A 14,063-nucleotide genomic window follows, 5' to 3' on the forward strand; every position below is an offset into this window, starting at 1 on the left:
TTTGTTCAATGCATATTGTATACTTGCACGTTGCACGGCTAAACATGATACTTCATCATGTATAATATAACAAACCAGTTTAAAGGGTGCGAGGAACTACTGTGAAATGGAAACACTTAGCAGTGGTTTGTACTCTGCAAGTATTAACTGAAATTGTTTGGGATGTTACTTCGTAATTGTTTGTATTTGACTGTTTACTTTTCTTCGTGCAACATCAATTGGTGCTCCCTCTACTGGGTGTCTCAACTAAATTTGTTTAAACTGTTTGTTACTAACAGTATGAAGTACTAAGGAAATATACCGAGTAGAAATTATATGACACTACTGTTAGTTACATTTTTCATCAGGAAAATCTCCAATTTTACATCTCGAAAAATAACAAAATCTGTCTACTTTGAAAGCCAATATATGATGAGAAACAATGTACAAGCAGCTATCACCGCAGCTAGGATGAGTGTGTCTCTTGAACGCTTTCTTCTAATTGAACCTGTTGGAAAAAAGGAACATCAAGATTAAGTGGAAGGCGATTTTAGACAAGTGAAATATAAGCTGCGGATATGGTTTTCAAAGTTTTCAAAGAATACCGATTAGTCCTCGAACAATTGGAAATTTTTCGCCTAGTTGCTTCACTTTCCCTTGAACATCCCCAAACATAGCTCTTTGAGAGCCCAGGACGGCCCTCGTAGTTTGTGCTTGACTAATTACTTCATCCATCTGTGCAAATTCAATTTCAAAATGAAAATCTTTTAATGGTTGCAAGAAAAAAAAAAGTAAGGAACATTATACATTCAGAGCATCCAGAGATGTAGTTTAGTAACCAAAAACTGAATAAAGTTTAGTATAAATCAGAGATTCAGAGGGGACACCTTTTTTTTGTGAGAAGTTACAGTGGTACACATATTATATACTTGCTTATACAAGACTAAAGGACCAACAAATTCAGAGTTCTCAGTAACTAACCCAAAGATTTTGAATTTCTCATACAGATAAAAAGATAGCCTTTTAACTTCATTTGCAGTTTCTAAGTAAACTTGCTATTTTCCTTTATCTTGTAAAAGTGAAGCATATAAACACGCTTAAGAAGGCTACCAGTGGTAAATAAAGTTTTGAGAATTAGCCTCAACTTTTAAGCCCAAAAAACGAAAAGACAGAAGACAGTTATAAAGAGTAGGGAATATATTAATATCGCCAATTTCTCCTTTATGAACAAACGAAGACGAACAAAAGATTAATAAACAGAAGAATGAAGAAAAAGGAAAAAAAAAAATTGCAACCGCAGGAATTATTAATAAACAGAAGATTGAAGTAGAAAAAATACACTTGCAACCACAGGAGTTGTTCTGCTGATCAGGGGAACTGATTTTTTGGACAAAATTATTGTAATCATAGGCAGTATGTGCACGATCAGATGCAAATGGAACATACGTCATACTTTGATCTTGAAAAAGGATGGATACTGCTTGTAAAATAATGTCCTGTTTAATTAGATTAATACAAACATGTTTCCACTCAAATTAGTCTCATTTTTCAATTGATCAGTCAACATGCCATCAAACACCTCAATCAAGTACTCTGGTTCATAAGAAGACCTATGCCAGTTTTATTGTTAAAGATCAATCTTTACTTGGGCACAATTTTATTGCCAATTTATGACTTGGTCCCAATCACTGTTAAAAGAACACATATCCAAGGAAATCCCAGATTAAGATTCATGGATTCAGCTTGATTTTTATAAGGGATACCTCCATAGTGTTTCTTTAATGATATGAATAATTAGTTAGTGTTTCCTTATTGATAAGAACTGAAGAGGTTACTATTTTATATTGTTTGTTAAGTTAATTGTTTTTACAACATATATTATCAAACTTAACAAAAACTTTACAAACTAAAACTAGCTGTAAACTTTATGAATTGTTACCAGAAGATACAGCAGTGAAAACTTACGTGTGATATGCTTCCATGTATGGCAGCTCTCTCCCTTAGTAACTGCATCCTGGGTGATCCAGATGACTGCAAATTTGTTGGTTAGATCTTCCCAAAAAAAATAATTTCCAAGTAATGACTTGAATAAAGAAAGAAGAAGCAAAAAAAATATGTCTCTTCACCTTGTACTCACTGATATCTTCCCTTACAGAAGTCAAAAGTTCTGCATGTTCCTTCATTGAAAGTATATTTCCTTTAATTCGTCTAAATTCCTGTAACATTAGTAGCAATTTCTTATGAAGCCAAAATTGGAAGCTGAAAATAAGATAGACTATGAGCACCAAGCGTCGCATAACAGCAAAAAATTAAAAGGGAGAAACAAGAATACATAAACAAACTTAGCAAAAAAAAAAAAAAAAAAGAATACATAAACAAACATTTTGTCCTATATGAATAACTAGAAACGCTGACTATTAGCCTACACAATAAAAGAATCTTTGCTAAGACAAATATTTCATTACTTTGCTCCTGTACCTAAAGAGTTGAATTTTATCTGACCATATATGAAAATTGCACCTGATCAAAGGCCTGGTATCTTAAAGTTTAAGAACATGCTTATCTGGCATTTGCTGCATCCAAGTGTAGTATAAAATTTTGGATTGTATTATGGTAAGAGTCACTCACATCCCCTGTTCAAGGAAAGAATCAATGGGAGTTCTAGGGTGGTCAAGCTTATATGACAATGTATACATGTTGATACTGGATGCTTCGCAATATTTTAAAATTTAAGCTATTAAATCTTGCCTATACAACTGTATTTCAGCATCATGCTTGTTCATAAGACTCAATTCTCAGCCAAAAAAGATTTGTTTTCTCCTCCATCCTCTATATATGATTTTCATTTTTACACATTTTAGGCTTATATATGATTTTGTAGATTTAATGCATAGAATTCTTCACAAACTAGATCATCCCATCCACTATGAGCTCCTTCATAAATATTATCACCTTTCGCTGAATTTTCTTGATGTAAAAAAGGTCACACCTGATGAAAGTTCAAGGCACAGTAACTAGATCTCTAAACTGTAAAGCAATACTAGTTAATCAAAGGAAAGCACTCCAAGTAAGGGTTAAATGTATATGCCTCCTATTCATACGCCTCGTGAAGGCTTAGATTTAAAATCAGTATTGTACAATTCGTATCTCTTACAGAGGAAAAAATGTAGCTAAGTAAAAACGCTTGGTCGAGCTATGTGGCTAATTAAATCTGCTAATACGAAATTGGTCTGTGAGATCTTAAGCTCTTGAAACTTGGGTATATGACTGTTTTTGAGCTTTTAGGCTTTTCATCCTACACATTAAATGATTCAAATAATAACCAAGTAAAATGAGAACCACTATACTTCAAGATCATATATGTGTTCAACCTTAGTTATATATGTTTGAACCGTGCGTGTCCTATACTGTAGTTCTGGAATGGCGAACCCAGATGGATCGTTGCCATTGAATAAACCTGATATAATTAGTATCTTAAACCTTAGTGGTCCTCAATTGATCAAAAAATCTATATACATAAATAGCTTCCATCCTCCACATAAGATCATTCGGATTATAGTTCTTACTTCATTCTGTTTACCAAATCAACAAATTGTTCACATGCTGTATCATCACATCCACTCCAATCTCCTTCGCACATTCTCATCCTTCCCCTCCGTCTCCAATTTTGTAATAAAATCTATCATCAGATTGTTCAAATAAAAAATTGATGATCAAACACGACTTTTGCCCGGCCCAATATGGTTAAGGTTTCAAAAAATATTATTTTCTTTTAATCATATTTGTATTAAATGCTATCTAACATAAGAAGTTTATTAGAAAATCAAAACATGTTTATTTAATATTAAAAAATAGGTAGCTGTCTTCACTTATTGTAGCATATACATTATTTTTACTAATAATATAATATGTCCACATCTAGCAATATTCAACAATGTACGCAATAACTATGTTACACATGCATTTTCCCAAACCGTCTGAACTTGCACTTTTTACATACCATATAACATTTAGCATACTAGAACATAAGGACATGGTATCTAACAAATATCACAACAGGGTCATACTTAAATAATTAAGGTCTTTTGTCTTATGCAATAACCTGAGTGAACTCATGAAGTATGTCTCTGTGCCTTGCCAGTTTCTGTGTTACCGAAGTAGTTGGAGCAGAAGATGCAGCACATCGGCTCATAGAATCATTGACATCAAGTAGTTTCTCAAGCAATGACTGAATTTCCATTTCCGTAGACTGCCATGACCTGCCAGCAGTTGGTGAAGCAGTATCCACATAACCTGAAACCAACAGTTTTTCTATAAAAACATAGAGAAAGTACATTGATATATTCTTAAATGTAAATTTACAGTAGCAACATATTAATTCGTACGAAAATCCATATAGAAAAAGGCCATAGAACAGTAGCTAATCCATAACGAACAAACATATTCAAATTTGTCCTAAAGAACAACATTCACGAATTCCCGAGGACTTAAATGTGTATCGAACACAAGACACAGGCAATGATTTAATCCAGAACTCATAAGACGACACTCCTTAACTTGTACATCAAATACTTATTCAATTTATAAGTCATTTTACAAAACAAAACCTAAAATCAAATCTCCAAATACTGAATACATCAACCAGTCGAAAACTGATCCAATTTCTAGTCAGATCATCTAATGCATCGATCCACACTACTATATAGCTAGTTGATTGCAATTTAGGCCGTACCGAGATCTAATCTACATAAATTAAACACATAAACTGATCCACTAATTAAAAGTAGTGACACTAGTAAATATAGGTCGTTGATGAAAATGCATATCTAATTAACACAAAATGTGTGTGTGTGTGTGTGTAGAGCTATAGATGCAGAGGGAGTGAAGTGGAGAGAGCAACCAGATTGAGTGTAGCGAGCACCAAGCTTAGCGTACGAAGAGAGCTTGACGTCGAGATCGCCTTCGATTTTGCGAGCTTCTTTGCGGAGCTCTTCCCAACCCGATTCCTGTAAATTCGGATCCCCCGCCATCCTTCGGCCGCTCTCGGATCAGATCGCGCTCTTCTGTTATATCGGTTTAAGACTGTGATTTAGCAATTTAAAATTTCTAGTAATATCACTTGATTTCTTATTTAAGAGATCAACTGGATTGTGAGCTGCGAGACTGGGACCAAATGGTCGGTTTACGGACAAAATTATCTTTCAAAATGATGTTTTTTAAATTTTTATTGGCCATGAATCGATACTTTTATATAAATAATATTAATTAAATCATATCTACTAAATTATCTGTTAAATACTGATAAATTTTGTATTCACATGTCAACTCAATTATCTGCTAAATTCTGTACTTAAATTTATGTCTATAACACTTAGATAATATTTTAACCGGTACAAAATATGCAGTAATATTGTTAATATAATTCTAAATATCGCAACTTCATTCTAGTTGAATAGTACATAATTTATATCTTATTAAATATTATTTATTCCAATTTGACAAAAAAAAAATCTTTATTCCCATTAATTTGAATTAGTGAATATTGATTTGTCTTATATCAAAACTCTCCTATATAAAGCTTTAGTTAGCTTTGGATGTTTTGATAATATTTAATTGCCAAGTTTTCCATGAAAAAATGGAGAAATTTTTACAAAGAAAGAGGTCTGGTATTATTTATACATAGTCCTCAATAATAATAACAAATATTAATGTGCTTTTTTGAAAGAGAAAATAATTATCTTGAAGATGGGTCTTAATTTTTATTAAATTTTAAGGGAGAGGGATAAAATTTTACTATATATTCAGCCCGTTTTTATTGAACTACTATAAATTAGATTTAGCCAAATGGAGAAGCTCCATCTTTATTTATAATTGAACTGGAATCTTGTGTTCACATTTTTTTCGATGAGACAAATTTGTTCTATTATGAAAATATGTACAAGAGTATGCAGATAATAACATATTTTATATATGAGAATTTAGATGAATATTTCTACATTAATTCTTTTTTTACAAACATATGATTTTATTAATACGAAACGCTTAACACGAAGGACATTGAAAACCGACCGGGATAAACCCTCGAACTGTCAACTACAATTTGATTGTGAAACAAAAAACAAATTAAACAAATAATCGTTTTGTTTTCTGATCGCTTAACACATTGAATATTCATATTCTTTGATCTAAAATGTAATACAATAATATCTCGAGCAATCCAACCTGTATCGGTTATGAAACCAACAGCATCGCAACTGACCTTCACATAAACTGATCCCAGAGCACTAAACGTCCCGAAACATGAACAATTTATTGTTGTGAAAGATGAGCTTTTGTAGTATTCACCATCGTCCCAAAACACTAATATTCAAAAAAGATGGGCACTAACAAGGTACTCAATAAGATCTAATCCAAAAATATTAAATTTGGATTTTATTGAAAAACTAGTATAATAATAGAGGGAATGAGAGAACGAAAGGGTTAATTGGTGAGAGAGATAGAGATCAGAAGGCGGAGAAATGACGACTCTTTATTAGGGTTTCAGTCGTCTCTTATCCTGTGCGGCTGTGCTTCTTTACACTTCATTCGTATGCAGCCACTCAACTAATTTTTTTTTCCTTTTAGTCACTGATGTTAGGTTTGGATTTGTTTTTAGTCACTAATTTAGGTTCGGATATGATTATTAGCATTGTGATAATTTTTTGTAGTATCACTGATACATAGCGATAGTATATAATTTTTTGATAATATGATGTATGTTTATATCTTTGTATATAGCAATAATAACATAAAATGGGGTGATATAATATTAAAATCAGGAAAAATCATAATTAGAGTTCTAGAAATTCATTAAATCATCAGTATGGAATCAATGACTTCAAATAATTTATGCTCTCCATGATAAAATAAAGTCTAATTGAGTGATACGATGCATCATCTTTCACTATTAAAGTTTCAATCACCTAGTTCAGCCTAAGATCTCTCTTAAATTTATCCTCATAATTTTTAATAACCTTATCTTATTATAATTTTCAAGATAAAGATAAATAAGTAGAGAGGAAAACTTAATCTTCGATGATTTATGAGATTTTCTTTTTGCGTATAAAAATTCAAACCCTAATCTTCATTCGGAAGAAAAAATAAAATAATTTATGAGAGTACACTTTTAGAAACCGTAAAATGCGTGTTTAACTCTTATCACCGAAGATAAACGATCGTGGGTACATAAAAGTACTATATATAAAGATAGACATATATCAAATCATCAAAATATTACAGGTTATCACTATATTTTAATAATACTACAAAAATTTAATATAATGGTAATAATCAAATCCGGACCTAACTTTAGTGGCAAAAAAAATTCCGAACCTAACATCAGTGACTAAAAAGAAAAAAAAATTAGTTGAGTGGCAAGTTTCTAAAAATATAATAAGTTCGGTGACAAAAAAATCTATATTCCCTTTAGTATTTTACCTCCAAATAAACATTCTGTACATATGTCAAGCCCAACAAAAATATTTGAAGCAAAGCCCAGCGTATGATTTCTCGTCTCTTATCCTGTGCGGCTGTGCTTCTTTACACTTCATTCGTATGCAGCCCAAACAAACAACTCGGTATTCTTTAATGAAATGGGTAACTGCACGACTAGGAAAATCTTTCGAAACCTTTGAACTGAAAGTTCCAAAATCCAAACGGTAACCTGAAATTAATAATTTGATGACTTAGAGCATCTTCAAGGGTATTATGTATATTTATTAGTTATAATATGATTTATAGATAATCATCTAAAATTATAGCTAAGAGATCCTAGATTCACTCCAATGGTATTATGTATAATTATATGATCTAAAATTATACATAATAGCTTTAAAGGTTTTACAAATGTAGCAACCCCATTTTAGTTATCTATATTTTTTTGCTAAGGGGTAATGGTTGGAGTGTAGAATTTTAACCTATTATCTAAAATGTGCCACATAGATGCCATGTAGGTGCCACATAAACACTTTTACCTAAGAGGTCTAATGTCTTGGAATTGCTCTTATACTGATTATTTCTGTTTCCTAAAAATAAAAACATAACAATAATTTCATTTGATTTATTTTATACATAGACCATTACAATTGAATTCAGAATCAACCCATTTCATCAATTATAATCCGGATAATTTGAAAAAGCGAACAACGCAATACATAATGTATATGAACCTATTGATTATCAATTTATGGGTGTGTTTGAATTATAATAATTTTAAATATCATAATTATAATAGGGTTCACCTGTTAAAATAAATTTTAAAATAAGAAAACTTGAAAATATAGTTTAAATATTGTTCAAAAGAAAAGTGCAAGGTTCCAAACATCAAATATTCACTTGTCACACAGTCACACTAAATGTGAGCAATATTTTTAATAATAATGCGCGACCCCGCATACATGCATGATTAATTTATGAAAAATATATATTTTCAGTTAAGTCATTCGTAAACATATTTGATAGTAAAATAATACATGCTATTGTATAAATTACATCAGTGATTGTATACGTATGACGTAATATTATGTAAAAGAAAAAATCTGATGATGTATTGTATCAATTTTTTTAATACTCTCCATTTTTTAATATATGAAGTTTTTATAATTAACACAAATTTTTAAGTATTTCTTAATTTTTTGATTACATATTTTTATTGATAAGAAGAAAAAGTTTAAACTGAAAAACTTTGAATACTCAAGATATTTAAAATTGCGCATTAAAAATTATAAATATCATATTAAAAAAATGGAGAAAGTCTATTTTTCTTATCTGAGTTTTCAATTCAGTCTCCTTTAAATAAATATTTAAGGTGGAACAATCAACAAACTCGCTGTCAGTCAGGGACGTTTAAACACATCTTTGAATCAGTTCTCTTAATATGATCAAAACCCAAATCTTTCGGCCAATACTGCTAAGCTCGTATGGATTTGAGGTATCATATCTTATATCTTATATTATGTGTTTGATTAGGTACTGGAATCAATATATATAAAAAAAATTATTAATATATAGTAATTAAAAATATTAATAAAATTATTATTGTCGTATATATATATTTGCATCATTGATTTAATTTTGTATCAAAGATTAATATTTCATTACTTAAATAAAAAAATAATAATAAATGCATCTCAAACCCACTTCTCCAGTTGGGTATCAAAAATATCATATACCAAGTATGAGTTTAAAATGAACAAACCTAATATCTGATTGTGAAAATCCACGAACCAAATGCCCCAATAATATGCTAATATGTCAATGTCTATAGTTATGTAGATGTAACCACTACAAAAATAATGTCACTTGTGGGTGAACAAAATGACCGGAACCTGCAACGACCGGAAATAAATAATTATTTTTATGCCACGTCAAAGAACAAAATATATTTGTGCCAGTCTTATTTTTCCTATAAGCTTTTGGATTGTGCTCCATAATCTATCATACATATTAATTTACTTTGCATATTGCAGGTTTCAAACATCCATCTAGCTATGTTAAAGCTCACGAAAATAAGTATAATGTGAAAATGTATTCGTTAAAGTATTAATTTTGCCAAAAGCTTTTGCCGAAGCCATCATGAAAAGCTTTGATTCTTTGTAATAATGCAAGATATTACTTTTTATCTGATTATATGCTTTTTTCCCCTTTCTTTAAATCAGGTGGATCCAAGAGGCCACTACGAAAGGATAACAATCCGGCCAACCGCTTTTCAAACTTTTGATTTATTTGGGTGGACAGCATAAATTAACCGATGTTTGTCAATCATGTTTGTTATAATTTACTTAATTATTCATGAGTATGGACAAGTCCGAATCCCATTTTCCAAATATATATTAGATTAATAAAGCACGCAAGCTTCACTAAAGTTTAGTGTTCCGTTTTTTCTTTTCTTTTTTTTAAGCAGTGACCGCGGTCGATATTATAATCGGCAGTTCTGGCCTAACAATTAACATTATTATCTTAGGTTTAAAGGTGAAGGTGTAATCAAAAACTAAATAAATTCAGAATACAAGAAACTACGAACAAAATCATCCTAGGAATTTTGCGAAGATATCATACATAGTTCGGAATAAATAAAAGGTTTACAATAAAAATTCTGTTAAACCAGGAAAAAAAAGAGAATTTAAAGGTCTCACTGGATAAATTTTCTACTAGTACTCCTCAAATTTATAATATCAATACATTTAAATAAAAATTCAACCGTGTAATGTAAATATCCAATAAAAATAAAGAAACAAACAAAATTAATTAGAAATTTGGATCATTCCCTTTTCTAGCAAGAATAACTAATCGATCAATCTCTATCATTAACAATATATAAAAAAATAATATCATTTGTAAGTTTATACAATAATTTGTAGTACAATAGTTCAACATAATCTTCAAATTCGTAATATCGAATTGTTTGGAGGAGAAATATCAACCGAAAAGAATTTGCGAGGAAAATATTCGGGTGCACGAATTTGTCTTGGTCAGCTAAGATATAAAATTGTGCGAGAATACGTTTGAGTTCTCCAATCTCCGCAAACTAAGGAGCAAGGAGCATAAATGGTGTACTCTTTGTGTACGGAATCTTGATGCTCGTGCGACGACAAAGTTGGTCAATAATTTAGTATCGTAATGGTCTACTGTAAAAGATAAGAACGGGGGAAACTTAGATTAATTTTATTTCTACATACAATCAAACTAATTCATTCTATATAAACTTTTGTCTTCATATTTGTGATGAGTAGTATATTACTTTTGTAACGACAAGAAAGTCGTCCACTGAGCTTACTTGCATATTTTAGACAGCCGAGAATCTTCAACTTGTGAATATATAGTCGAATACAGTAGATGATTAGGTTAAATTAAATTAGATTTATGACACTACGTTAGGAAACCTAGAGATTAGGACACCGGGAAAGCTACCGCTATTAAAAAGTATCCGTCGAATGGTTAAACATTTATTCAGAGGCACGGACGGAATCAGAAATATTTTCAGGGGCAAAATTTTATTAAAAAAAATTTAGAGACAAAATACTACAAAATCATGAGTTTTAGGAGGATAAAATACTACAAATTACAAATTTTAATCATATAAATTGATTATATATAAGAGTTTGGGGAAGGTTTTGGGGGGCCAAAACCACCCCATTCGGCCATACCCTGCCTCCGTCCCTGTTCAGAGGTACAAGTCAAAACATATCTGATGGACTCTTGTTACTTTTCAAACATATAAAGTATTATTAGTTTTTAGTAATTTAAGGTGATCATTTTCAAATTATATTCATTCTCCATTTAATTTTCTATTCTTAAAAATAATTTATATTCATAAAAGTATAAACAAAATAATACATAATATAATATTTGTTAACAGTGTCACCTAGGAGAAGAGATAAAACACTTAAAGTAAGTGATTTTTCCTTTTTAAATTTCACGTCATAAGGCCGAAAGATGATTCGGCAATGATCAAATAAGAGATTGAATTTAGCGAAGAAAAGAGAGGGGGGAGGAGGCGCTAAAAATTGACTTTTTGCCAGAAGCCTGAGAAAGGACCACGGAACTGTTCGTTGGAGCTAGGGTGCGATAGTGCGGTAGAACTTAGAACTTAGAAGTGTGCACGTGATTCTGTTCATAAGGAAAATTTTGAAACAAGAAATAAGAAAATGCTACGTGAACTTTACGGAAAACAACTTTACGTAATATCTTTTATTCTAATTCAGAGAGGAGCTAATATACTTTTGAAAACAGATTTTAAAGCTTACAACCTAACGATTATGGGTCGTTTGGCCACTCCTTAAAAGTCAGCTTGTGGATGTGTAAGTTAGAAGCACTTATTTTGGGGCCGTTTGGGTGAGTTTAAAATAAGTGTTTATTGCTTAAAATAAATAAGTGGAGTAGAAGTTAGAAGCAAGATAAGACTTATAAGTGATTAAGTGTTTGAGAAATAAGTAGAAGTCCTGAAACAAAATCTAGCATTCCTCGCTTTTTATAAATGCTTCTTGACTTTTTACACAAACGGTAGGAATAAGTGCTTCTAACTTATAAGCCGAGAAGTCCTGCTTAAAATGGGTTGCCAAACACCCACTTTATATTATTTATGTAAAAAGTCAAAAAACGCTAAGAACAACGTAAAACGGCCCCTGTATATGCCATAAAAACTTGTTGATTTTATACGGAGGCTGGAATATATACTGCTGCTCCGTTAGTGCAGGTCAATTTTGGAACTCAACACACCCAATAAAACGCAGACATCTCCCTCTAGCATTAGGAGATGTTTCTGGCATTTGTATATCCACACAATAAAATCACAATCATTTGAATCACACGTTAGCTGTTGATCAAAAGCAGGAGTCAATTAGTTTAATATAGTATTCCACTATTAATAGGGACTCGTTCTTGAATAATTAAAAATTGTGCACGTCGAGATCATGCTACACGACAAATACAATACATCTAAATACGAAGGTATTAGTTTAGCTTCAAAGCTCAAGTCAAAAAAAAAAAAAAAAAAGGGTTTAGCTTCAAAGCAATTCTATATTATTAAGCAGGGGTGCTTCAAAGCAATTCTCGATTATTAAAAGAATTGGGTTGAATTTTTCAAAAAAAAATAAATAATTTATCAATCACATTCTAATTTGATTAAAATTTATAAATTTTTTCAAATAAATTCTATAAATACTGAATCTTGATTAGTCTCTCATCTCTTATATCCACGCTCATGTAATTCTATCCTTTTCTCAACAATTTAGATCAGCCACCAACTTTGTTTGATTTTCACTCTCCCACCTTTCTGCACGCGCGCTAAATAATCTACTTATATATAAGAAACTCCAATGTAGTGAAAAACAGTTGCGCAAGCACAAGGCATGTTAAACACGCCCCCATCTCTCTCCCATATTTTCTCTCCGTACCACTCTACTATGTGCCAAGCCAATTCATGGCCATTTTCCTGAACAACACTCCCAACTAAACAAAACCCACCTTCTTTATAAGCGCCATGAAAAAGATCCGCCGCTTCTACCTCAAACACCGAGTCAAAACCCTCTTCCAGCGTCTTTATCGCAAGACCCTATCGCCTTACAAGTACCTTCGCCTCGACTCGGATCGGAAATTCGGGTCTCAAGTTTCGAAGATCTTTAGCCGCTTGAAAACAAAAGCCAGGGCTATATGTGGAAAGTCTCCGGGTCAGGGCTACATGCCCGTGTTCGAAGAGCCGTTTCAAGAAAAGCCGAGAGCTGTGCCGAAGGGTCAGGTCGCTGTTTACGTGGGCCAGAAAGATGGTGAGCTGAGGAGGATTTTAGTGCCTGTGATATACTGTAACCACCCGCTGTTTGGTCAGCTTTTGAGAGAGGCTGAGGAGGAGTTCGGGTTCGATCATCCGGGCGGGCTCACGATTCCTTGTCGGATCTCGGAGTTTGAGAACGTCAAGACGAGGATTGATGCCGGGAGAGGTGGCCGGAAAATGATGACGTGGAAGTGACTGTGGTGGAGTTCTGGAAGGGGGTTTGTTTAGTGATGATGATGACGACTATGATTAGAAAACAAGGCATCCATGACGGGTGGTTTTAGAATTTTCTTCGCCTAGTTGTACTTTAGGTTTACTTTTGTGTTTCGGGTTTGTATATTATTCGTATACAAGTTTGAAATTTTGCGGTTAATTTAATTTGATGGTCGTCATTTGCATAGAATCTACTATAAGTTTATTTTTATAAATCTAGTATTACAATTCGTCCTTGTCTACTCAATGGAGATGAACATGAAGGTGTTAAACCACGGTGACATTTTAGCAAATAATTTCATATTATTCATTATTTTGATGGTGTGTGTAAAAGAAGTAGGACATAATATTTAAAACGAAAGCAATTTAAACTAAAATTGTATTGTCAAAGCTCACTTAATACTAATTGGTTGGACGTTGAAATCTCACCTTACCTTGTTAAATGATAATCATGCGTATTGTCTATTTGCTTAATTAATATTTTATTAAATTTAGAAAGGTGAATAGCGTGGGGTATAAATTAATATATTGTTTTCGAAAAATTGAAATATAATTTTTTAAGAAG

At 31.9% G+C, this 14,063-nt stretch overlaps 2 protein-coding genes across 2 annotated transcripts; one reads left to right on the top strand and one right to left on the bottom strand.

Moving 5' to 3' along the window:
• Nucleotides 1–285: 285 nt before the first annotated feature.
• LOC108206354 (Golgi SNAP receptor complex member 1-2) lies at nucleotides 286–5,143 on the bottom strand. Its single transcript, XM_017376627.2, has 6 exons — nucleotides 4,880–5,143; nucleotides 4,082–4,272; nucleotides 2,106–2,195; nucleotides 1,945–2,010; nucleotides 585–714; nucleotides 286–487 (listed from the first exon to the last, which is right to left on the bottom strand). The coding sequence occupies exons 1-6, from the start codon at nucleotides 5,007–5,009 to the stop codon at nucleotides 390–392; spliced, it is 705 nt and encodes a 234-aa protein (XP_017232116.1). The 5' UTR covers nucleotides 5,010–5,143; the 3' UTR covers nucleotides 286–389.
• A 7,688-nt stretch (nucleotides 5,144–12,831) lies between these two features.
• LOC108206559 (auxin-responsive protein SAUR24) lies at nucleotides 12,832–13,658 on the top strand. Its single transcript, XM_017376899.2, has one exon. It carries the CDS (start codon nucleotides 12,998–13,000, stop codon nucleotides 13,478–13,480), a length of 483 nt encoding a protein of 160 aa, XP_017232388.1. The 5' UTR covers nucleotides 12,832–12,997; the 3' UTR covers nucleotides 13,481–13,658.
• Nucleotides 13,659–14,063: the final 405 nt, after the last annotated feature.

This window comes from Daucus carota, chromosome 2 (genome assembly GCF_001625215.2).
Source record: "Daucus carota subsp. sativus chromosome 2, DH1 v3.0, whole genome shotgun sequence".
In the NCBI taxonomy this organism is placed as follows: domain Eukaryota; kingdom Viridiplantae; phylum Streptophyta; class Magnoliopsida; order Apiales; family Apiaceae; genus Daucus; species Daucus carota.